This window comes from Excalfactoria chinensis, chromosome Z, assembly GCF_039878825.1.
Source record: "Excalfactoria chinensis isolate bCotChi1 chromosome Z, bCotChi1.hap2, whole genome shotgun sequence".
Classification (NCBI taxonomy): Eukaryota; Metazoa; Chordata; class Aves; order Galliformes; family Phasianidae; genus Excalfactoria; species Excalfactoria chinensis.
Window position 1 is genome coordinate 68,556,667 of NC_092857.1, and position 24,966 is coordinate 68,581,632.

The 24,966-nt window shown below is 39.8% G+C and overlaps 1 protein-coding gene across 3 annotated transcripts in view; it reads left to right on the plus strand.

Annotated features, from left to right (window-relative positions):
• The first annotated feature begins 307 nt into the window (after positions 1 to 307).
• Positions 308 to 24,966, plus strand: part of MEGF10 (multiple EGF like domains 10) — a 95,405-nt gene continuing 70,746 nt past the window's right edge. Inside the window, exons 1-2 of one of the 3 annotated variants that reach the window (XM_072359551.1) lie at positions 308 to 444; positions 24,342 to 24,474. In XM_072359551.1, coding sequence (XP_072215652.1) covers positions 24,359 to 24,474 — 116 coding nt within the window. In that variant the 5' untranslated portion in view covers positions 308 to 444; positions 24,342 to 24,358. Of the gene's footprint in view, positions 445 to 654; positions 802 to 24,341; positions 24,475 to 24,966 lie in introns of those variants that run through there. The other 2 variants (XM_072359549.1, XM_072359550.1) reach the window with 2 other exon arrangements.

A 24,966-nucleotide genomic window follows, 5' to 3' on the forward strand; every position in this document is an offset into this window, starting at 1 on the left:
CTATTTAGGATTCAATCTTTATTATTATTAAATTATTTTAATTTTTATTATTATTTTTAATATTGAAAGCATATCAGCGTTTGTTTGTCGTACAGAAGCCGCGCAAGGAGAAGGCGGCGGGGGGCGAGGGGGTTTGTCAGTCTTTCCGAAACTCTCTGCTGCAAGCGGCAATTGCGCTGCTACAGGGAGAATTTTCCTCCCATCGCTCCGAGCTGCAACTTCAGTCACGAAGCGAGAGTTACCCGAAACACTTGAAAAACACGCACACATCCATCTCTACTGTTATAATGCGTAACTTCAGAGTAGTGAGAATGTCGTAGTGCCGAGCAGTGCTAGAGAGGGGCACGGGCGTCTGCCTGTCTCTTCTGGGACCCGTGAGCGAGCTCCGAGGGAACCGGGACAACTAAATACCTCCAGCACTTGCTTGGAGGGCATCCATCCTCTGTAAGCTCTCACCCTCTGAGTTTTACTTCGTTTGAGAGCGGCCAGGCAGGGGCTATCGGGGGGGAGCAGCGCGGAGACCCTGCTCGCCTCCGTCCTTCCTCTCGGTGCTGTCGGGACGGTGCCCCCCGCGCGGGCGGAGGGGCCGGGGGCGGACCGGGTCGTGCCGTCGGCAGGGCGTGATGGAGGGAGGGAGAGGGAGAGAGACGGAGGGAGGGGCTGCGCCCCGCCGCACACACCGCCCCTCGCCCGGCACAGCGGCACTGGGGACCCGGCGGCGGAGCGGCGGTACGCAGCGCCCACTCGGACGGGGAGGGCGCCCGCGGACAGGTAGGCAGCGGCGGCCCGGCCCTCCCGCAGGTGCGGAGCGGAGCGGTGCGGGCGTTAGACTGGCCGAGGCGCGTACTGAAGTGCCTCCGGTGCGCGGTGCCACCGCTATGCGCCGGGAGCAGGCGGCATCCCGTGCGCTGCGGTTGTGGGGTGAGCCGGGTCGTGGAGGGGCTCTGGTGCTCGGAGATGGGTTCTAACTCTCTCCCGAGTGGACGCTTCAGGGTGCGGTGCGAATTAGTAAGAAGAGCACCACGCTTCTCAGAATTCAGGCACACGCTCATGTGAGCGAAAGGGTGGTGATTTGTTTGTAAGGGTCATTGTAGTTTTCGTGGGAAGTTTCTGACAGTCCTGTACAGGGACTGAAACTGTGGCATCCACTGAGAGACGGAGGTGTTTGGCTATGTATGTAAATAAGCATGACCTGCACGTAGAAATGAGCACATCTGCTTAGCAGCTTGACTTCTTTCCAGCGTATGTCTTTCAGCACGAGCTGCCCAGAAAAAATGTTGTGTGGTGTCCTGTACATATTTTCCCTTGGCTGCATTCATAGCAGTGTAAATATTTCCTTTTTTTTCTTTTTTTTTTTTTTCTTCCTGTTTTGTTTGTTTGTTTCAGCCAAGAAACAGACGCAATCTAGAAATACAGGCACAAGTCAATTAGGGGAAAAAAACAACAAAAAAATCCACCCCAAAACAGCTGCTTTTCATAGAATGAGCCAGGAGTGCAGCCTTATTTGTAATCTTATGAATTACTTAAATGTTGCAGCCAATCACTGAGTATTTTCCTGTAGTCGAAGCAGACATGTAATCCCAATATCATTTAGATGCTCTGAAGTTTTTATTGGGTACCAACTTCTGATTACACAGTAATTAAATCCTCTGTTTTGGATATGCTTTCTCAGGTTTGTAACTAAGCTTTGGCAGCAGCAGTTTAGAAAGCAGATTAACATAATGACTCTATTTAGGAAAAGTGTTTTTATCCGGAAACTTAGAAGGAAAAAGTCTGGAGAGTGACGTTTATTTCCCAATAGATAAATTGCAGGCTGATGCTGGAGAGCTTTCTCAGACTGAGCAGAATGTCTGATAGGAGACTGAAATTGAAAGCTGGATTCAGGATCCAGTTTCCTTGTCAACACCCCTAAATGGCACTTGTGCTCAATAGCACAGTAAGGGAGGAAAGCATACATGATTATCTCTGTGTCTTTGATATGCAGCAGGGTGCAACTGGCCGAGCCAGAGTCAGAACTTAGGAGAATGGCAAACTGGATGGGTGAAAAAAAAAGGTGTTGGTTGAGATTCTGTGGTCCTGCAGATGAAACGCAATGATAAACGAGAACTAATATCATGTCAGAAATACCAGCTGGGCAGGTGTGCTCAGGAGTTTTTAATAATCTGGACAAACAATGCAATTTAGGCCTGTGTTCCTATTTGTTTATTCATATAACTCATGTGCCTGTACAGCTTTGGAACACAGAACCTCAACTTGTACAATCTATTTAATTTTTTCTTGCAAACGCAATTGCAATCACCATATGTCCTTGTCACACAAACAAATCTAAATGCAGATCGCTCCCACAGGAGGTAGATCAGTTGCATCATGTTAATATTGATTGTTAATAATGCTGTGCAGACTGCTCAACTTTGCATTTGACTTCTTCAGGTGATGTATTTGTTAGTCTGTAGTGTTATGGGTTTAAAGGTCTCTGGTAGGAGATGAGCACAGAGCTGGGAGTGAGTTTCCTGTGTCTTGCTTGCTAGTTCACATCACAATCTTGCAGAAGAAAAAAAGAAAATAAAATAAATCCCAGCTGCTTGCTGCTCAGTGACCTGTGTTGGTTGTGTCTGTTTAATTTTCCTGGAAGTCACCTTCCAGAGTTGCACTGTTCTCTAGAGGCAAAGCTGTGCTTACCAGTTTTGGCTCTCCAAAGCAGTACCAGTACCAGTACTGAAGCCATGCTGCCTTAGCACAAGTGATGTGGTTTCATCCCTTTGTGCCCCCTAAGTTTTGCCTTTAGCTGCTATAGCTGCAGCATGTGCGGCTAACGTGCATGCCTGAGCAGCAGCTGGGAGTGTGGTTTGTGTCTTCAGGTGCCCATGGGTCTCAGTGTTGAGCAAGCAGCCTTCTGTCTTGTAGACTAGCAGAGAAGTTTGGCTGATGAGCAGTCCACCAGCAGCCTTCGTAAATGTGTTTTCCACAAAAGGGCGTATTGTGCTATGTGGGAGCGTGCACCCAGGGAAGCAAAGGCACTTCAACAAGAGCAGTTAACTCAGCTATGCAAAGAGCACAGGAACTACCCATTAATGTACTTAAGTTTGATTAACATCTAATGGAGTTTGGAGTGTGTTTACTGCAGCTGGTGAAGGTCCCTTGAATTTACATTCAGATTACTTGGCAGCAGTTGCACCCTGTCTCCACATACCTATTTGTTGTCTAAGCACTTCTACTTCTCATTAGGGAAAGTAAGTGGCATTTGAGGAAGGAAAAAAATGGACAGATTATCTTCCTACAATTTTAGTCAAGATTAGGGTAGGTTGATTCTTACATGGAAAGTGCTGTGACACAGATGTAATCCAATGCATTATTATTATTTAAAACAGAATCTAGTACAGAACAATAAAAATCCAATGTGAGTCTCTCTTTAGGTATGGGGTGGTAAGGAGTAGTGATATTACAGTCAAGGTTCTCACACCCTTGTTCTCATTAAGCAGTGCCTTACTTGATGAATGAATGACACCTGTGCTACTGCAATCAAGTAAATAGAAGCTGTGTAACTGCATTATTTTTTTCATCTATTACAAGAATCTCTATCTTGCTATTCCAAATGTTTTCTTATGAAAAACGCATGCATGATCTGAAGCCATCTGTCAGAAAAATGGGAGGGGTGTTCTGGGCAGAGATTGCCTTTACTAGAATAGCTTTATTGATTGTGTCAGCATTCCTGTTAATTAATTAACCCATTTAAGCTGTCTGATCTTTAATTGATGTTTTGCTTCTGTAAGGATTTGTGGTTCATTCCTCTGGATGTATACATTAGGTTTATATTAAAATATAGACAGTCAGCTCTTTATGTCTTATCTGTGTTTTGTATCTGGTTGTCAGAGAAATTAGCCCATAGTCAGGAATGAAGTACTAATTCTGGGCCTTTTTAATGTACAAAACAATGGAAGAATATAGATTGGGAACTAAAAAGTGTAATTTTAAATTTGACATTGACATGTATGACCTCAGAGAACGTGTTGAATCTTTTTTTTCTTTCTTCTGCTGCAAAAGATCACTGCTTCTATGGCTATCAAATTATTTTTGGATATTCCAAATTGCAGGCTAATACTTGCAAAGTTACTTGAATATGAAGACCCAGTATGAAATTATATTTAAAGCAGAAACACTAGCACTGCTAACAGCTGTGGGCTATATGGCTCCAATAACAGGAACTGTACAACAACACAAAAACAATAGCAAAAGTGATGTTGCCTTTTACAGTCTGAGATCTAAGACAAAAGACAACAAAACTGAAGGAAGGACAATGAAATCATGAGAACAGCTGTCAGCCACAGTCAGATTATTATTCACAAAGTAATGAAAATGTGTAAAGGGATTAAAGTTAGTTTTTTCAAGTAGCAGTTCCTTCTAAGTGGAGATCTTCAAACAGGAGAGTGCTCAAAACTATTTATCTGAAGCGACAGAGCATTAACATGAAGGCTGGTACCATGGTTGTGCCAAAGAAGGGGTCAGCATTTTATGTAGCACAAGAATTGATGGGCATGGGGAAGGCATGAATTTTAAGAACAAGAAGCAATTGAGAAAGCATTTCTGTGAGTTATACAACATCTTCTTATGTGGAAATAGGGAAACATTCATTGTAGAAGGTTACTGAAGTTGTATGAAAAAGTATTAGTCAAATTTCTGATCCACCAAAAAAGGCTGCAGAGGTCAAGTGGATGTCAGAATGCATGATATTTTTTGAGTGGATGGAGAGCTGTAATTTGGACACTTGCAGGAGTCACCCAGAAAATTTCAGTTCTGAGCATCGGAGTACTTAGTGAATTACTTATGTCAAAGATGATTCACCAGTTATGATTAAGTAAAAGTAAGTAAAATAGCTGGAGACTGTATAGTGGCTCAGGAGTCATGGCTTTACGGAGAGAGGCAGAAGATGTTATCAGCCTGATCTGGAGAAGACCAGCAGAGCTTTGTGGTGCAGGTGCAGGTGTTTAGCCCTGTGATAGCACGATCTGTACTTGACCTACTGGTGTCTAACAAGGGCATTGCAGCTCTAGGAGGTTACGCCTGAAACAGTGAGGGAGAATGCTGAGAGCTGGGAGGCCTGCTCAAGGCATCTGAAGAAAGAAACATGAACAAGAGAGTGATAATATGGCTTTAGGGTCACTGACACATCTCTGAGCAACAGCAGGGTGAAATATGAAACCCAGAGTTAGCAGTGGTTATTTTGCTTTAAAGGACCCCAAAGGAAAGAAAAATGAACTGGACAGGAAACAGTAAGCAAGCTGGTAGTTTGTTGTTCCATGCATGCTCCCGCATCTTTTGGAAAGAAGCCATTGCTTTTTAAAGTTTTGCATACACTGCAAGCATTATGCTATGAGTTATTGCTGTGCTCTGCTTATCTCCTTCGGGGTAGATTCCTTAACCCCTCTTCAAAGCTAGTAGTACTGTTTTCTGTGACAGTATGAAACAAATAAGTGCAGCACAGAATTCTTCAAAGAAAGGAGGATGTAGTTTGTGGTATTTTCATGTTAGCCCTGTGAGAAGATTTTGCATGAATGAAAACTAAACCAGCTGTGTACAGTCTCAGTGAGTCTGGCATGTTCACGGCATCTTTTGAAGTTTCTTTTAGACTGTAATCTTGCTTATGTTATATTTTTCAGGGAATCTAGAGGTTTTGTATAACACGTAGTAACGCTGCCACCTAAGTTACTCAGATTTACTTTGTAGCATTATTTTGATATAAATTTTATCTTGTGGGCATTTTTCAAAGGCACGGGATTAAAATATTCAAAAAGAGATAGCTGTGACTTGGAGTTTTCCCTGTCTCCGGCAGTTATTTCAAACAAAACAGTCATCTAACAAAAGGGATCAGGTAAAGTCATGATGAGATCCTTATCCATAGTTTGCGGTCTCTGTGCAGTGTGATGCTGCTCACTGGCTGTGCTCTGCTGCAGTGCTAGCCCAGGGTGTGGGAGCTATCTGAGAGCTTCTCAGTCCTGGCTCAGCCTGTTTGCTGGGACTTCACATGGGGTGACAGCATGAGCTCAAGTAAGGCATATGCTGCAGTCTTGTTGTGGTGTGCAGTTGAGACATGTTCATAATTCATATCTAAAGATCAGGGCTAAAGGGTGCATCTGCCTTGTGTCATAGATGCAGGCAGGAACAATGAGGTTGTTAGCTGGTGGAACAAAGGGAAGGAATTTGCAGCTGTGACTCTGTGCTCATCTCCTAAACTGGATTTCAGGGGGATCCCACTGCTGTGGTGGCATAATAGGAGCTCACATACTGCAAAGGTGAACTAAATCAAATTTATTCATATGTTTTCACTTTGTTGGCCTCATTCAGATCTCTTGCACCATGACAGTCTGCTTCTTACTGGCCGCTTCAGTCTGGTTTTGATTCGTGCATAACGATTTAGGTCATGACTGTTTTTTTGTTACTTGCCCCTTTCTTTATGTGTGGAAGTTTTAGTTGATTTGGATGAGAGCTTTTGAATCCTTATTTTTAAAGTTGCAGAATTGCTAAACTGATTAACTGCAGGAGTGAAAGAGTCTTCATCACGAGGCTCTGCCAAAAAGAGACCCAAAGTGAACGTTTTGTGTGAAAGCATGCCTTGCAGTTTAAGCCCAGAGTGACAATAATTGTAACACAACACTGTTCATGTGACAGCTAGACAAAGAGGCCATTATGCATGGCTGGCTGGCATCAGATCCTCCCAAAGCCAATAGTCAAACTAAGCTTGGTAGCCTTGAGAATGTGAATATACTGGAAGCAGTTGCATGTTAAAAAAGAAGAAAGAGACATGTATGTGTGTGTGCGTACATGTGCGTGCCAAGGTCTGGTTAAACTGTACTGCAAAATGACATAACCGGTTTGTGAGAAAAAAAGAGAGAGAAAAAAGAGAGAAAAGAGAGAGAAAAAAAAGAGAGAAAAAAAAGTGGTGTAGAACTGAGAACAAACATGGTGGGAATCAGAGAAAATCCAGAGCTCAAACAGGTCTTTCAGCTGCTTTGCCCTGTGCTACGAGGTTGCTTACTACAGTGCACTTCAGAGCATGCATAATTGAGTTTCAGTTTCCTCTGAAGTGTTTGCAAAATTTTGTACAGCTCTAGTCTGTGTCAACACATACATGTTGTGGTTGGTAGAAGCTATGCATAAATAATGCTCATCTGTGTTTGTGGGAAGCATTTGTCTGGTGACTTAAAAATCCTCTTGAAAGTGTTCAAGACCAGCGGCAAGAATCAGAATAGTTGGTAAATGAAGAAATGCCCTTGACAACTTGTGAGCTGCAACAGCCTTGGCCCCAGAGGCAGCATACTTGCCTCAGCCATAGTAAATCTACTTAAAAAATAGGATACAGCAGCCAGTGTGGAAAGCTATTCAATTAGGCTTGTGCTTGTTTAAAAACAACTGTTCTGCCTGTGGAGCCCTGAGGTCTGGATTGTCTTCTCTAGCACACAGAAGGTGGAACATGATGCCAGCCAGACATGCTGGGGAGATGCGTTGCAGAGGTACTTCTGCCTCATTCCCTATGTACTGCCATACACCACCATTTTGTTTTGAGTTCTGATTGAGAACTCTACTAATAAACTGGTCTTTGATGCTTGCTCTTAGGCACCTACCTTGAGGGAAACATGATTTATAGAGTGGTCTTTGCCTGTTTGTTGGTATATTGGTACTAGTATAAAACCAAAGCACTATGAATTCGATATCTTTAATTTCCTGAAACTTTCAAATATGTGTTTCTCATTTATGACTAATAAATTTTTTTAATACAGAAATTCAAAACACAGAGAAATTCTGTCTTCTGATGTTTTGTTTTGCTTGGACTGTCACATCATTCCTACTTTGTTTCCACTTTCCCAGTGAATATTTTACTTCAGAAAAGCTTTTGAAGTACTAAGAGAAACAGAAAGCATTTTTTTTTTTTTTTCCCAACTTGTAACGGAGTTGCATTAAATAATACATCTTATTTATTTAGTGGTCTGTTATTAGGTTTTTCTGTGGAGTGTTTTTTGTCAATTCAATTGGAGGAGGCTATTAGCAAAATTGCTTATGCCTGTATTAAGAGTTTTATGTCAGCAGAAGTAAGCTGAAGAGGTTTAGGCTGCACTTTGTGTTTGGGGTACAAATGATAAATCAGAAAACATGATGTATCAATAGCTGTATTTTAATGAATAAGTGCCTGGGGAGCTGATGATTTTGCTTGCACTTAAACCAATGAGGATCCATTCCATATGTGCTCGCCCTGTGCACTCCATAGCAATGACTGTCAGGAGTTCTTGCAGGATCTGTATGGAGTCAGCACTTTTGCTCACACATTATTTTTTTCCCCAAGCTACTTGTGATTGAGGATCAAAATTAGAGAGCTTAATGATTTACTCTGCATTTTGTATGTGAATAAAAATCCCAGCTAATTTTGACCTGTTGCTTGGATGTTTTCTGCTGGTTGCTGCTTCTTTCTTTAAACTTTAGTGTACATGAAGGATACTAAAGAGTGTAATTGTTCCTGGTGAAATACTAAGAAATGTTTGTTTGAGGGAGCAACGTTGGCATAGTTAGTCTCCTGACCAGCTTCTTCTACCAGTATTTAAGATATGCATTGTAGTAAATGTTTTTAATAGAAAATAATATAGTGGGGATACAGCCCAGCTGTATTCAAGAGCATCCAAATTGCTGGTCTAAGATGTCCTTCCCACTGATAAAAGAATACTTCTGGAATAAGGGATCTCTGAGTGAGTCAAATGAATAAATTATTTTTGAGAGAAAAGCTGTGCTAGACAGGATACAAATATGTATATTTTCTCTTTCTTTTTTTTTTTTTTTTTTTTTTTTTTTTCCTCTTTCAAGAAAAAAGATCAGTGCTTCACAATTTTTTAAAAGCTTTTTAGGGGTATGCCAGCCTGCAAAGGATCCGGGCTTTCCTACTCTCCTGGAAGCACTATGGAAATGATGCTTGTGATGTCTGTCTGTGCTGCCACTAAAGGATGTAGGCCACAGCTATTTTACTGTAGTGCATTTTAATTATCCATATAATTACTTTTTTTGTGCATAAAAGTCTCTTCAATTATAATGTCACTGCTAATGTCTTAAGAGCGCGCATCACAAGAAACAGGAAATTGTCCTTTAGAAAAAGGACAGCAAAGCATGCAGCCTCTTAGAGACTGAAATCTGTTTTCTCATGTGGACTTTAGTCTCAGTGAGAGGAAACTGCTTACAGATACTAACATTTGAATTTGTACAAATGAACTCATGTCCAAAGCATGTTTTTCTGTTTAGATCACATCTGCTTGTACCGTGTTTATTTTTGAGGCCAGAGAAGACAAAGACATTTGAGTATTTTAAAAATTATGAGAATGGCATAATGCTGAAATGGTGCTGTATGATCCTTCCCTGTCACATACAGTTTAGTATAGGTGTCTCTGTTTCTCACAGCATAAACTGCCATGATTCTGCTCAATGCCGTCAGGTTCTACTCATCCTTTTGGTATTTTCTGTTGCACTGGAAGTCTCTAAATTACTGTACTTGGTGATTCTTATTTCACTATATATATATATATCAAGACATGCACATATGTAAGTATATATAGATATAAAATTATACAATATATATAAAATACAAACTTGTTCTTTACATGAACAACCATAAGCCAAACTTTTGTTTCATCAAGCTGTTCTCTTATGTGTGCTTTTCTTTGTCAGAGTTTAAGACAAGATTATCACTGAGAAAAATAAATGAAAAAGCAGACAGATAAGAGGACATTATCAGTCTCTTCAGAAATGACCAAATAATATATGTTGCTATGATTGTACTTATTATGATATACTTGGTTGTGATGATCATTGTTGTAATTGAGCAGTCCAGATAGCAAAATGATTGTTCCAAGTACCAATTAAGAAATAGTTTCTTCTGGCACCTGTGGCCAGATTGGTGCTGCTGCTGCTCTGTGCCTGGGGTTGCCTTCCTGGCATGGACTGAAAGAAAGAAAAAGCACTGAAGACTACAGTTTCCCAGTGCTGTGTTTACGAGCAGAACTAGAAGCCAAAATCCAGCCCCCTTGGCCTGCTCAGACTGTGCTAAGTTCTCCACAGAGCTGGAAGTGGATGGCCTGTACAGGCAGCGCACTCATCAGTGACACCCAGCCTGCAGGGCCGTGTTGCAAACTGTGGCCCTGCTCTGTGCCTGGCACTGGTGGCGGCCCTCCCTCATTGACTCCACAATCAAGAGAAATCTGAGAAAAATCAGTTCAGTCCCCTCTGCCCCTGCACCCTCACCATGGGCAGCACTGGGGCTGTTGGTCCAGAGCTCCCTTTCACCCGCAGCGCTTCCTGCCATGCCATAGCACTGCCCAGGCCCATAATGCATAAGAGTGGGTGACCCGAGCAAACCCTGTGGGGAGACAGAAGCCCTGTTGTCTGTTTGCAGAGCAGTTGCTCAGAAGCTGGTGTACAGCTGTGGCCAGGCTTGTTTGGAAGCGAAGAGTAACTCGATCTTTTAATCTTTTTTCTTTTTTTTTTTTTTTTTTTTTTTTTTTTTTTTTTTTTTTCCTTTTTCCTCCAGACTGATATTGTAAATAACAACTGTTGCTGAAGAATGTCTGCCAGAGAGTCTGAAGTGCATATTCGAAACTGAGGAGTAGATGTCATGAAAAATTATGCTATCTGCAAACATATGTGTTTTGAATTTTGTTTCCCTTCTTCTCAAATAAAAGGTCCGAGAGAAGAGGCTGAGGGCCTGATGTTCCCACTTGCACCAAATAAACAGCCATTGCTCAAGTGAAATCAGTGGTGGCAGGGGTAGCTGAGGTGAAGTGTGCAAACACACATCCTCCTGCTTTGCTTGGGTAATGTGCTGTTGTGTGTGTGAGCATATGGAGATCCAGCGCTGCCTCTACACACAGGACAACTAGTCTCTTAACGGATTACTAATTTTTCTTTTAGGGAAAAGATGAATTGACAGGTCAGTGATGAACTCTACTGAGAAGGCATAGCATCATTAATGCCCCCTGTGCTTCAAAGTCACTTTGGATCCAGAGCACTAGGTATTGTAAATGTTCCTCTACAGGTATGCTGTGGAGCTTCACCACTTTAAGACAGAAGATAGCTGTGAATAGAAGTGCATTTCACTTGTTCTGGGCGAGCTACCTAAACCGTGAACTCACAAAAGAATGCACTTTAAATTATTGAGTAAAAAGACTGGTTGACTAGGAGTTGTAAAGCAAACCAAAATCATTGCAAGGGACATAGTTCTTCACTGTAAGTATTCCTGTTGCTCTCTGTAGAATTTTCCATTTTCCATCTTTATAACCCACTTCAGAGAGCCAGGAGACCTGGTTACATGTCTGAAAAGATACTGTTCTGCAAGTTTAATATACTCTTAAGATGTGCTCCATTCTTTCTTTCTTGATGCTAGTTTACATCAATTTGCATCATGTATGTATAACAACAGCAAGAAGTTGAACCTCAAAGGATGCAGTGATTGCATCCCAGGTAGTAAGTGAGCATCAAAAGAAGCAGTGATTTGAATAAACACCCCAATCTGCTGCTCTTGTTGTTATCACTAAGAGTAAAAATATTTTCTTTTTCTTTGAAGATTGTCAAGCTCTCTATGCAAACCCCACCCGTTTTCAAGATGACTTCTATTTTGATGGTGAATCAACTTCAGCAAATGGATTTTTGTTTAGTTTGGTTTGCTAAAGTAGTATTGGGATCCAGGGAGGAAATGCCCTTTCTCCTCTGGCAGTGGCAGAAGATGTAATTGATAGCTTTCTGCCTCTTGTTATTCATTAGGAATTTTTTGGAATGAAATAGAAGTCCGCTGCAGTCACTCCAAAATGTTTAGTGGCATTCAGAAATATCTCTGGAGGCTGCATGTTAAGATGTACTTGAAGCTTCCTCTTCCTCTCCCATGGGAGTCTCTTACTAGACTTCTAAAAATTGCTTTCTGCTGTATTGCTTATCTCTTGAGAAATACCTAAGTTTTAGTACATGAAGCTTTTTTCTTAGGCATGTATGTGTATTTTTCTTCATGGTAGTTTACAAAAGGAATGCCCATGGGAAAAATAAATGAAAAAACAGACAGATAACAAGGCATTATCAGCTTCTACTGACATGACCCAAATCTATTAAAAAAAACAACAAAACTGTCATGAAACTCTGTGTGAGAATACGTTGTGAAAATCTAAGACCCCAAAATCTGTCTTTTATGATTATAAGAATGATGCTACAGCTAAGGTAAGCACAATGTGGCAAAATAGTGAACTGGGAGCACTGAATCCTAAGGGTACACTGACAACATGGATAAGGACACCCTTCTATTTTCCACTCTGCTGTTGACTTGTTTTATGAAATTAAATAGAAAATCTAGATGGGAATCTTAACACTTTACACATATACTGTGGCTCTTGATAGTAGCCTTATGAACAAAACGCCTTGCAGTACTGGAAAAAATGTTGTAGCTCTTGAAGAGAGTTATCTTGAAAAAATTATAGTATGTGAGATAATTTAATGGCATGTACCTAGAAGTAAGTGTGCTTAAGTAAATGAAATCCTATCTTTTGTTAAATTAAAGAGGTTAAGAGAGATAGCACTTCTATTTGGCACTATTTGCAAGAGTCATATAAGAGACTCCTAAGGTGGGGAACCATTCAGGAACTTACTAGAACATCTTATAGCCTGGAGCAGCCTCAGGCTTCTGAGAGCACAGCAAAGACCTTCAGATAGTGAGAGAACATCTGCCCTGGCTCATCTCACCAGGCGGGGAGTAGTCTTTCCAAAAACTGGTCATTCCTGGAGGGAGTAAATCTGAGTGTCTCAGTCTGCTCTCCAGAGAGAAGAAAGATTTATTCATGGATTAGTTCACAAGGCAGCTGATAGATTGGGTTGGACAAAGTGCCTATCTTTTGCCTCAGCTTATAGTAGGCAGCTTTACTTTAGCTTTTAACACAAGGGCATCCTTCTGCCTTTGAGGAGCGGATGCAATGGATATCAGTAGAGTTTTCATTCTTCCATGTGTTCCTACCTTTCTTTTCAGTCTCTAGAGCGGTACAGGAAAATCAGTACAGAAAGTCAAATGATCCTTTGCTCCTTTCTGTATGAAGTGGAATAAAAGAAGTAATTTCAAGCAATTTGACAGGTGGGCTGTCCATCTCCCTTGCTAACAATAGCAACATTTATTTATGTGCATTTAGTAAAATGGTGTGAAGTTGAAAAAGAACAGTTAGTCAAGGGAATATGCCTTAGCAAGTTCAGAGTCATTTTGCTACTACATCAAGACTGATTTGAATCACATGGATTTTAGATCCAACAGGAGATCAGCTTGTAGTACAAACAGTGCAATAATGGTCATGCTCCAGCTGCATATGGGTTTTTCTCCAGGTGTAATTACCATGAATCTGAGTCTTCAGTCATCAGAAGTCAGCTGTCAGCATCATGCAGTGTATTTCCATGGGCTTCTTCCCAGCATTGGTGTGTCTCCTCTCATTGCCTGCTCTTAAATGGGCTTTGGTTTTCCCCACCTGTGAAGTTGCAGGCTGATTTGCTACTCCTATACAAAGCACTTGGTTAAGCTGCCTGGGTGTTCCCTACTGCAGCCAGTGAAGTGGTCTGGCAGGTGACAGTGGCTTTGAGCTGTTGGGCTTGTCAGGATCTCAGGGAACAAGTAGAGTTAGTTAAGGTTTCATCCCCAGTTTCTACACTGATCAGAATCACTGTCCATGTCATTGCTGTCCTACCCAGATGCTCCCTGTCTGTGACTGTCCAGTCCCTCTGCAAATTCTGCACTGTTTTTTACTGTTCTATCAGCTGGCTGCTCATCTGTTAGCAAACTTAAAAGCATATGTATTACTTAGTATGAAATTTTGGCCTGTCTGTTTCTATGGATTGTTTAATTAATTAATGAGAGATGACATTCCTGCATTCAGGTGACCATCACATTTCTTTCTGAACATTGTGAATGCATTATATTTCTATTAAAAAAAACAAAACAAAACAAAACACAACTCTTTTTTTTCTTTTTCCTGATGAATGTCTGAACCAAAGCCAGTGTTCCTGTAATTTTAACTGAGTGGCAGCAGGAGATGTAACAGAGATGCTGCTAACACCACTTGGGCTATAACTTATAAGTCTACTTACAAAGTTTGCTTGTTTTCTGGCACAATCTCTGGCACATTCGCTCCAGTCAATCACAGTAAAGTGGCTAATAACAGATGTGGCAATTAAGCTGAAGAATTCTGTCTCTCTTTTAATTTTTATTACAGAGAATAACAAAGTACCTCATTAAACCCACCACCACAGAGGTTTTTTGAATTTGGCATACAAATCTCTGCAAAAATTAGATCTCTGAATAGGATGCCTTGTCACTAAAGGTGGTTTATCAGAGAATGCTATCGACAAACCATTTTCGTAATGACAAATATGTGCTCATGCTACTGTTGTCCTTTTGAAACCCATACTGTAAAGAGGTACAGATTTAAAGAATGCAACATGTGTCCTAAAGGATAACAATTTGAGGGATTTGGGACCTTGTGCTCAAGTTAATAAAAATGCAGTCTTGATTCTTCTAGCTTCAAATTACACTGCTTCTGGCTGGAATTAGCAGCAGACATTTTTAGGAAGGTTTCAGATAACCTGGAACCAAAGTAAATTAACATATTTTAATAAGAAAAATTATCTTAAAAAATATTAATTAAAATCAAAAAGGTCTTCTTTTGATTGCTAGAGCTTCTAAGGCACTTCCCTTCATTAGTTTCTTTTAATGATGAACCAGGCACTCTTTTCAAAGGAGTCTGGTTCATCATTAAAATAAATGAATTTAAGAATTTAATGATTTGGGATGTCTTCAGAATTGAGGTGAGAGGAAACTGAAATTGATATTAATCACTACTGGAAACTTTTTGATATGAAATGACTCATTATCAAAGTGTTTTTATGCATAAAGTGCACAGCTGTTTACTTTGTCATTCAGGGGAAGAACATGTTTTGTTACTACCAATCACTATTGTTGGTAGCATTTTAATTGCCCCAAGGTGGTATTTATTCTTTAATAAAGAGCACCTTGTTTTTTAGCTTCAGCTATGGAACTAGAAGTATACGGAACCTGTGCAAGTCTGTGTGTATTTATCTGTGTGTATACACAGGCACCAGTGTTCACAAATGTGTGCACACTAAAACTTACAGAATAGAGATCCCTTCTATGCCCTCCCTCAGGCAACTGACAAGCTGAATTTATCTCCAGGAATATATTTTCTTCTCTTTTGACAATCTGGGAGACTAAGCACTAAAACTGTGTGACTGCAAACATGTTTGTTTGTTTGTTTGTTTGTTTGTTTGTTTTAAGTTTGCAATGCTTTTTGTTTGTTTATTTTAAGAATGAAGTGTTGAGTTTAGGTGTCTTGAATGCCCAGCTGTTTCATAACTGCTTGCTTATATGTCTGCAGATATTACACGCCAGATGGGACACTAATCCAGGTTGTCACCCTGTAACATCAAGGAGCAGTGGAAGTCAAATAAGTTAGTAAGCAAAGGACAGAGATTCTTTAAATAGAAGGTTCACAGATACAAGCACTATTTTCATAACTGCTTTTTTAACTGGAGAACAGGCAATGAAGTAGAGCAACCGCCACTATAAATGGACATAATGTGATCACATGACAGCATCTCATTAGGGACTTCAGATGTAGTAAATTAGCTGTAGTGGAGGAAAATAAGTGAGAAGTGAAATGACTGGTTGGGAAAATGGGTCTGGTCTTGCATATGTTAGTTTATAGATTCTGTTCCATTTATTCTGTCCAGTAGCTACTCCAAAAGAGCTCACACTGTTGATCTTAACATGTTCCTCGCTCTGTAAAATGGCCTCAGCAGTTTATCCTGTAGTGTCACTGAAAGCTCTTTAGAGCGGAATTGCCTTTGACTTCAAGATAACGTGATTTGCTCCTTTAACTATGGTTTTGTTAAATAGAATTATCTAGGCTCTTTTGGTTTGCATTATAGTCTTCAATTTTCCCCTTTGAGGAAAGAATGGAGGAGTGCTGTGTCCATTCTAACTCTTGCAGAGCCAAAATAAAAGATAGAAGAAAATGAATGAATGAAATGTGAGCTAAATGTGGGTTCCCCATTCTTCTCTCAGGATGTTTTAGGTTTGCACTGTTGTGAGAAGGGAGATCTTATGCAGTGAATCATGGACACTTTGAACTGGATCGCTGAAGGTGGAAGACAAAACCTAGTAAATAATGCACTGAAATGTTCCAGAGCTACTCAGACTGTTAAAATGAGATGACAGTTTTTTGTTTGTTTGTTTGTTTGTTTTTCTTTGAAAATTAAAGACTTACAACAATTTCTTGTTAGCAACAAGAAATGAGTATGTTTATACATATGATGTTCGTAAAGAAGGAGTCCAGTGAAAGGCTGTCTGAAGTGTGGGGAACTGCAGACTGAAGATTTTTGTCAGTGCTGACAGAGGCTGTGTCTGGGAAGGAGAAGAATCTGATGTATGTGGAAGTGTATGTGGAAAAAGAGAATGTGCATGTAATTGGGGAAGGAAAAAACAGAGGAGGTCTTTGAAGAGAGCTGATACAAGAAAGCAAAAGACTTTTATAGAAGGGCAGACACATTTGAAATGGATCCTGAATGAATAGGAAGCCAAAGGGATTGTCTGGGTCCTGTGGTTGTACTCTTTTATGCACTAGCAAAATGTTGGATACAGTGTCTGGAAGGCTGGTGCTTGAGATAATAGGAAAATAAAGTTCACAAAAGCTACGGTCAAGAGAGGGTAAAACTATGAATGAGAGTTTCCGCATAAGTGGAACCAGGGAATTGGTTTATTTAGGCAACCACAGGATTGTCCCAGGCAACTTGTCAGCAACCACAAAGTTTTCACAGTTGCATCCATGAATATAACATCCTTAGGAAAAAAAAAGTATCAGATCTCAGATGATGTTATCTGATTATGGGACGGTGCTAAACATTCAGTATAGATTTCTTACCAAATTTTTCTGTTAAAATAGAGCTTTCATACATGGCAGCAACATCTAGCCTGAGAAATAGTTTTCCCTAAACACATGCATCTAAGCTCTCTAGCCTTCACCTGTACAATTAAACAACACTGGGATTAATACACAGACTGATGATCCAGTGAGGACTACATTTTTTGATAAAAAGTAGGAAAAGGGAGGGGAAAAGACTGGATATGGTTTCTAGACCAAGTCCTGGACTGTATTGCCTTTCTTTAAAAGTATGGTATCTGCTTTCATTACTACTATCCATCAGCAGCTATCCTGGGAAGGATGCCCAGTGCTGACAGGTGCCATCTGTGTACAGACCGAAAGCCACTGGTGCATCGCTGCATAGCCCCGTGCCTGCTGGCCCTTCAGGCTTGTGCCTGGTGCCTGTCCCCAGACCACAACGGTTCCCTGTGCTGGTGGCCTTGTCCCAGCTGGGGGGAAGGCACCAGCTAGATCCTTGCTCTTGCACATTCCTCTGTCCAGTCACTGTTTACTTCCAAAATGTGGCTGGTGGCTTTCCCCAGGAGCAGCTGGCCAGCCCTGGGGCCGTCAGCAGCTGTGGAGAGGGACTGGAAGGGAGGACAACCGTGAACCTCTGTGCAGACCACAAACAGCTGCACTAGCTTGCACAGAAACAGTAATGTCTGAAAATCCACAGAAAACTTAGCAGAAAGATATGGCAATTGAAGCTGGTCTTTCTAAAGCCAGCCTTCTGCATGCCCTTCACTTGGAAGCGTAGACTACTCTTAGCCTTGAGTTCTTCCCTGGTAAAAAGCCATGGGTTGTGATTACCCAAAAATTTGAGCCTGAGATAATGCTACTATCGAGTATGGACACAGACTGTGAACATTTCTCAATTTATTTATTATTATTATTATTATTATTATTTTCATCTATTTACCAAACTGGTTAGGTATAAATTATTCTCAGAAGTAATTTCCTTTTCTCTGTCCTTCCTCATCTCACATACAGCTTCTTTAACCATCTCTTACTCTTGTTACATTATTTGGCATGGGGTGAAAGAATATTAAACATCTTGAGGAGCTTGTGTTTCTATCTATCTATCTATCTATCTATCTATCTATCTATCTATCTATCTATCTATCTATCTATCTATCTATCTATCTATCTTAAATAGGAGCTGAATGTTAATAAATCATTCTTCAGTGATACCCAGACTAAAAACAGATACAAAGTACACCTTCTTGATGTAATTTTATATAGTCCACTTAATGCTTCTTGTGTAAAAGAAGTTCTGTCAGGATTTATGCTCTAGCTACAGTTCATCATCTGAAGTTGCACTTTTCAGATACTTTGTCTTGGATTCTAGACAGCCTTAATAAAGACAACTGTCTTTATTGGGTATTTTTTCATCCAGTTGAAAAATAGCTGGACAGCACTTTTAGCTGAAAGATTTATTTGTTAACAGTTCATCTGTGCAGCTTCTTGTGTGAATAATCTTCAGACATGCTCCATATGCTAATCACACATGTGCAACAGGTAACAATGATCACGACTTTGCATGCTCAAGATCTATATTGTTATATTCCTGAAAATAATGTAAAATCCTTTAATGTCAACAGTGCTCTAGTTTAGTGCACAATGACATACAGTGAAAGGACCCCATGCTTGTGATGTTTGGCAGCCTGCCCCATAGGAATAATAATGAGTCCATCTGCAAAGGATCTGGCGTGATGGCATTTGTTCTTTTCTGTGCCTCCTTGCCCCATGCAAACTTGACTTCCACTGAACTTTATTTTCCTCTCCTTTTAACACGGGTATGTGGGAGGAGAGGGGATTGATAAATGGATATGCCATCCTTAACAGTTTAGTTCTTGTGGTTCTTTTGTCTATATAGTGAAAATGCTGCATAATTTTAAGTGAATTTGGTGGTCCAAAGAGAACCTTATTTTTTTTTCCAGAATCCAGAAATTTTAATTTTATCTTCTACAGTAAGAATATATCTTGAAAAAGATACTGATGAGTGACTTGCAGCAAAGTACTGAGTCCCATAAAATGCAGTTCATGATAGTGATGGAATAGCTCTGTTTTGGGCTTGTACAGAAGGTGAAGCTGGGCAGGAAATGCTGCAGTTTCCAGTTGTCTGGGACTCTGCTGAAACACTGGGAAAGCATAGCTAATATAGAGCTGAAAGCTATCTGAGAGTTGAGGATTTCTGAATCTTCCAATCTGCATATTACCTTCTTTTGTTCTTTTAATTCCAGTTTGACAATTACATTGAATCATAGTATAATGGAAAGGCTTGGGACCTAAAAGCCCACTCAGCCCCAACCCCATGCCATTGCAGGGCTGCTGCCACCAGCTCATCTGCCCAGGGCCCCATCCAGCCTGGCTTTGAGTGTCCCCAGGGATGGGGCACCACAGCTTATCTGGGCAGCTGTGCCAGGGCCTCACCCTCTGAGTAAAAAGTTTCCTCCTAACACCTGATCTCCTAAGTCTCCGCTCTTTTTGTTTAAAACCATTCCCCATTGTACTGTATCAGAGAAAAATTCTGTCTTCAGGATACCCTGTTCTTCACTGAAAGAGAACTATGGGATATTGTTCATTGCCTTGTAGGCAATTGACATAAATGACTGCCATCCCAAGGGACTTCTGTTGTGAAAGAGTTTGCAGATGAGTAAATGAGTGTGAAGCTGAATCCTGGAGGGACTGTTGCTTTGGTGTACTAAGATGTGAAATCAGAAAATTAATATCTTCTCTTGTGGAGTGAGCTTAGTGATTGGATTGCTGCATTTTATGGCTAGTCATATACTTGGCATACTCAGCAAGCAAGTCGATAGTTGGTATATTGTTGAAGTGGCTTGAAGAACACACTTGTCTCTGCATTAACATTTTAAAGAAGCACAAGGTGAGAGGGTTATGTTTTTTAACCTGCACCAAGACAGGGCCTTGTCATCTCTAAACGTCAGGGTGTGAAAGAGACATTCAGTTTAGGCTCTTCTTGAATTATCATGTAGCAAAGTGTCCAAATTCCACATGTTCTGTCAAGAAAAATCTCAGCTTTGAAGATGAATGGTAGTTCGGTCTCTTCTGTGCTCCCCTAACTAGCAATGATGTCTTTGGAGTGACATATTTTGAGCATTCAAGAAGAGATGGTCCCTTACAGTGAGACAGTGAGATTGTTGTTTCGTTTTGTTTTTAAGTTTCCTTTTCCCAGCCATGTAGGGCCAATGTGATAATGTTGCTATTCAGGTTAGTTCGTATTTATTTTATGAGTGAGGTTTCATGTGACATTATCCAACTGATTTCCAAAGGATAACCGCTTCCTGCTCTTCCATCTATTAATTTTCTAAGGCAATCAATGAAAGCAATCAGATTTTCTTCACAGAAGTTAACATGGGACTAATCATTATTGACAAGATTAGGTCAGGCTCGATTTTGCATCATGTGACATCAGTTGTATAAGAGATGATTTTATAAACAAATTGTGGATCTGGTAGAGGATCTGAAACTTGGGAGTGAGAATATAAGGGTATCAGAAACACTAAATAGGAACCGAAGAACCAAAAAATTCACAAGAGGATCTTTACAAAATGTATTTATCTCATTTGGAGCTGCAATTGCTACATGCTGGTAGCAGTCTGTTATGGGCCTCTTGCTTTTTTCATGGCCCGGAGATCATAAGGACAGAGCTATCAGCAACAGGATCTATGTAGTTTACAAATTCAGTCTGAGAGTTGATCTGCGATGGACAGAATGAAAATTTTTCAAAATAGGATTTGCTGTACACACAGGATAATGCAGAGTAAGTGCAATTTAAAACAACACACTGAAGTGCAGCCCAGAGAACACTGTTTAACATACCCATGCTGCGCCACTGTGAAGACAGACATACGTGTTGGAGAATTTTACAGATATCATGACAGAGTATAGAAAGATCTTAATGTCCCGAAGTTCATCCTCTAAATAAATTGCATTTTTTATATTGCAGTGGTAAAAATGCTTTTGCAACGCTAATGAGAAAGCTGACTCAGCATTTCCCTCAGTCTTGGGGCCATTATGTCATGTTAGCAACTGTGTCATCGTATTCTTTGTTGCCAATGCAGTTCTAATCCTGCTTGATTCACCAGTAGTGTTTGATTTTGCTGACCATAAAAAATTTGTTAACAGCCTTGAGCAACCTTCAGTTTTTGCTTTGCACTGCTTTATCTTCCCCTTCTCCCCCAGTTCCACCCATTTACCTTTTGTGCAGACCAGTCTAAGGGATAGCTGTGTCCTCTGTGTTATGGCTCTGCTCGGAGAAGGCAGAGAAACTCATCTGAAATCACATCTCAGCTTTCAGTAGTCAGAGGAAAATAATTTGTTTTTCTTTTTTTGTTGTTACTTATTCTAGTTTTGATCCTGCACTGTGTAGGAAATCATTAATAAAACAGAATGTGTGCAGCGTATCAACACTACTGGTATTTACAGAGAAAGTGCCTAAATATCTCAGATGTCAGCACTTGTTAACTTTGATATGCCATATAAATACAGGCTTTTTCATTTGCCTGCTGGTGGGATTAAAGTAATTCATGTAGTTGCTCACATTAAAAGTGTTTCAGGTGAGTATCTATAATTTTGGGGAGTATATCTTTAGGATACACCCGTTATTCCATCTTAAAAATGATCTTGTTAGTAATTACAGTATGCCTCGGGATGTTCCATTCATTAAGATGACTATCACTGATGGCTATTAATATCTTGATTTGATACAGTAGACATATCATGAGCTAAACTCATTTTAAATTATTTTATTTAATAGGAGTACAGAAGTAAATGGGAGTAATCTACGGATGCTTCATGCAGCTAGATTGCTTTCTAGTTCACATTTTAAAACTGTGTGACTGTATTAAAGCCCATGGAAACAGAGGTATATCTGATCTAAACAGACTGTGACCTCATTGCACAGGACTTACCTTAAAGATCCCTCTTGAATGCAAGTGAAGTTGGCTTTTACTCCAAGTTTTAGGATAATCAGATTTTGAAGTTTTCTGTAGATGCCTGGTAGAAAGTGTTTATGTTCTGGGGACATGAATTACACAATATTGTGTAGTAGGCCAGAGGAGCTTTCAGTTTTAGTGTTTGTTATTATTTCCCTCTCACTTCTACTAATCAATGATTTACAGAGATGAGGCATCCTGTAGCATGGACATTTTTATTGCTTAAATCAAGGTACAATGTATATGGATGGTGAGAACAGTGATGAATTATTGGCTGAGATGGTTTAAGCAAAATGTAAGAAGAAAATGGAATTTCTGAAAAGGGTATCTCAGTGCTAACTGCAGACATCAAGAGTTAAATCAGTCATCTGCGTTTTTTATTGCTAATATAAACACTTTAGCAATGCTAATCAGTGGTGCTGATTTTCTGTTTTGATTTTCCTTAATAATTAAGCAAAAGATTGGGAATGCAATCAAGTTTTACACTAGGGGGTTCATGCAAATGTTTGTTTTTTTTTTTAATTTTATTTTATTAATTTTATACTTTGTTAAATGTATCCAAAAGTAAAATTACTGAAGTTGAAAAGAAGAAGAAGAAAAAAAAAAAGAAATACAATTTATAGTCTGCATAATCAAAGTGACTATTTCAAATGAGGGAAATCACCACTTTGTTGAAATTATTAACTGAAAATACAGCTGCTTTTATTTCTTTTTAAACAAGTGCACATTGGCTACTCCGCTATGCAGAGAAACTGTTGTAGACTATGAAATGCTCTTCAGCAGCAGCCATGATTTTTCAAGAGAGGTTTAGAAAAATGGGATCATCTCTGTGTTCTCAAATATCCTAAATATAGTATTGTCTTTCTGTGAGCTTTTTTGTGTCAATTTCAGAAGAGGGTCTTGTAAAGTAAGACTATTTCACCTCCTCATTTTCATGGATTTGTAGCTTTTTTTTCTCTTAAAATAAGTTATTGGTGTGTTTTGCTCTTATCTGTTCCATAATATTTAGAATAATAAATGTCTGTTTTCAGTTATTTTACTTTGTTGGAAGTATTTGTAATATTTGAAAGGAAGTACATCAAGCAGAAGTTACTTTCTTATTTTCTTATTATCCTGCAGATTAGACTCAATTATCTCTTTTTATTTTTATTTATTTTTGGTATGATCTCAGGTGCAATATTGTGTTAAAATTTGTTCAAAAATTAAGGTGTAAGGTCAAAGGTTTCCCAGAAGAGGAAGCAGGGTAGTTAGAGCCATTACAGATTACATTCTGCCAGCTTTCATTCTGGCATTTATGAATTCAAGGTAAATCAAATTCTGAATGTTTTGGTGTGCAAATTAAAACTGTGTTCTTGAAATCTGAGATAGACTCTGTGAAAGTACTGGGATAATCTTTTAGACTTTTATGTTATAAGGGCAATTCATTTTTGAGCAGAATGCTTTTTCTGTTTGGGAATTGTACAACTGGTAATGGAGAGGATATTTATGCAGACTATGCAGTAACACTAGAATAGAATGTGATGCTGTCTTTTAACAATTTGAAGCAAAGTGATCAAAACTCTTCCCCTGATGAATTAATTTGCTTGCATAGGAATTGTTGGTTAGTTAGTAAAGGGCACTGTAACATTTTTTGCAAATCATGAACTAACATGGCACCTACTCGTAGTGTTGTCTAACATCTTGAAGAACTAATAAAAAAATGTATGACAGCTTTCCCTATCCTCTGTGCGGAGGTGTTTTGTGGATGAGCACAAATCAAGGAAGCACCAGGTGCAGAGATGCAGACTTTCCTGAGTGGACACTGGGCACTGCCCCCTTGCTGGCCCAGCTTCTCAGTGCTTGGGCATCCTTAGAGAGGCTGTATTGTGAAACTGGTTCCTAATTTCGGGATACGAAATCACATCGACTGAAGCTGCTTAAGGTGCTTTATCTGTGGTTTTGAGAAAGTTGGTGCTGCTGTCCATCAATGGCGTAGCACAAGCCACTTTTTTGAGTAAGTCAAGTTCAGGCTTTTTGATCCATACCTTTAATGAGGGTATTTTTATTTTTGTGGTCTTCAGGAGGCTCTAGTCTTTCCTTTAAATTACAGCTATCTGTATCTGTTATCTGGCAGGGACAACCACCATGAAACGGTCTGAGCCTCACTGACTGCAATTTGGTGATGGGTTAGTACTGCTTGCCAGCTGGCTGCCCAGCCACTTGCAGAAACTACTCCATTTGTCTTCTTCTACCAAAATGGACATGTATTTACTGCTGCTGGGCAGGCATCACATGTTTCTTGAAGTACCCATTGGTTTGCACGTTGACTTGATTATGTATTTCCAAGTAAAATGAATAATTAGTTCTGTCTCTTTTATCATTTCTACAATATTCTTCATAAATCATAAATATGTATACATTTTTACAGGCTACCTTTTCGAAAAGATGGTTCTTCATTTGAACTCCCTTTGTGGATTCCCTGTTATACTCCTGTACCATTGGCTGGGGACAACTTTATCTTTGAATCTTGAAGATCCAAATGTGTGTAGCCACTGGGAAAGGTAATAGTTTCTTTAACAGAAAACTTGATACAAATGCTGATTCTAATAATGCTAGTGTGTTTTATGTAACACGTTTTAAATGATTTAAAGCTTTCAATCAAATAATGAACTCAGAATAAAATTTTATGCTAACACAAGGGCCCAGTAAGTTCAGGGTAAGTAAAGGCTTTCATGCTGGGATGAAATGCAGCCATCTTTGTGGTAGTAGTAAGAATGCAAAAACCATGACAGTTGCACAGGCAAAGTTACAGAACCATCCAGGGACAAGAAAGGAATCAAGAAAAAGCTTTCTTTGATTTAAGTGAAAAGAAGCTTTTACATATGCAAAATGTAATTAGCCATATTGGAGTTTGGCCAAATTTGATTATGCTGATTCTTTCCTTTTCAACATTCTTGGAATCTAAATTAAGATTTGTTGTTTAATTTTTTTTGATGAGGTTCATAAATTTGTAACATACAGCTATAAATTCATCCATTTCGTTAATCAATTTG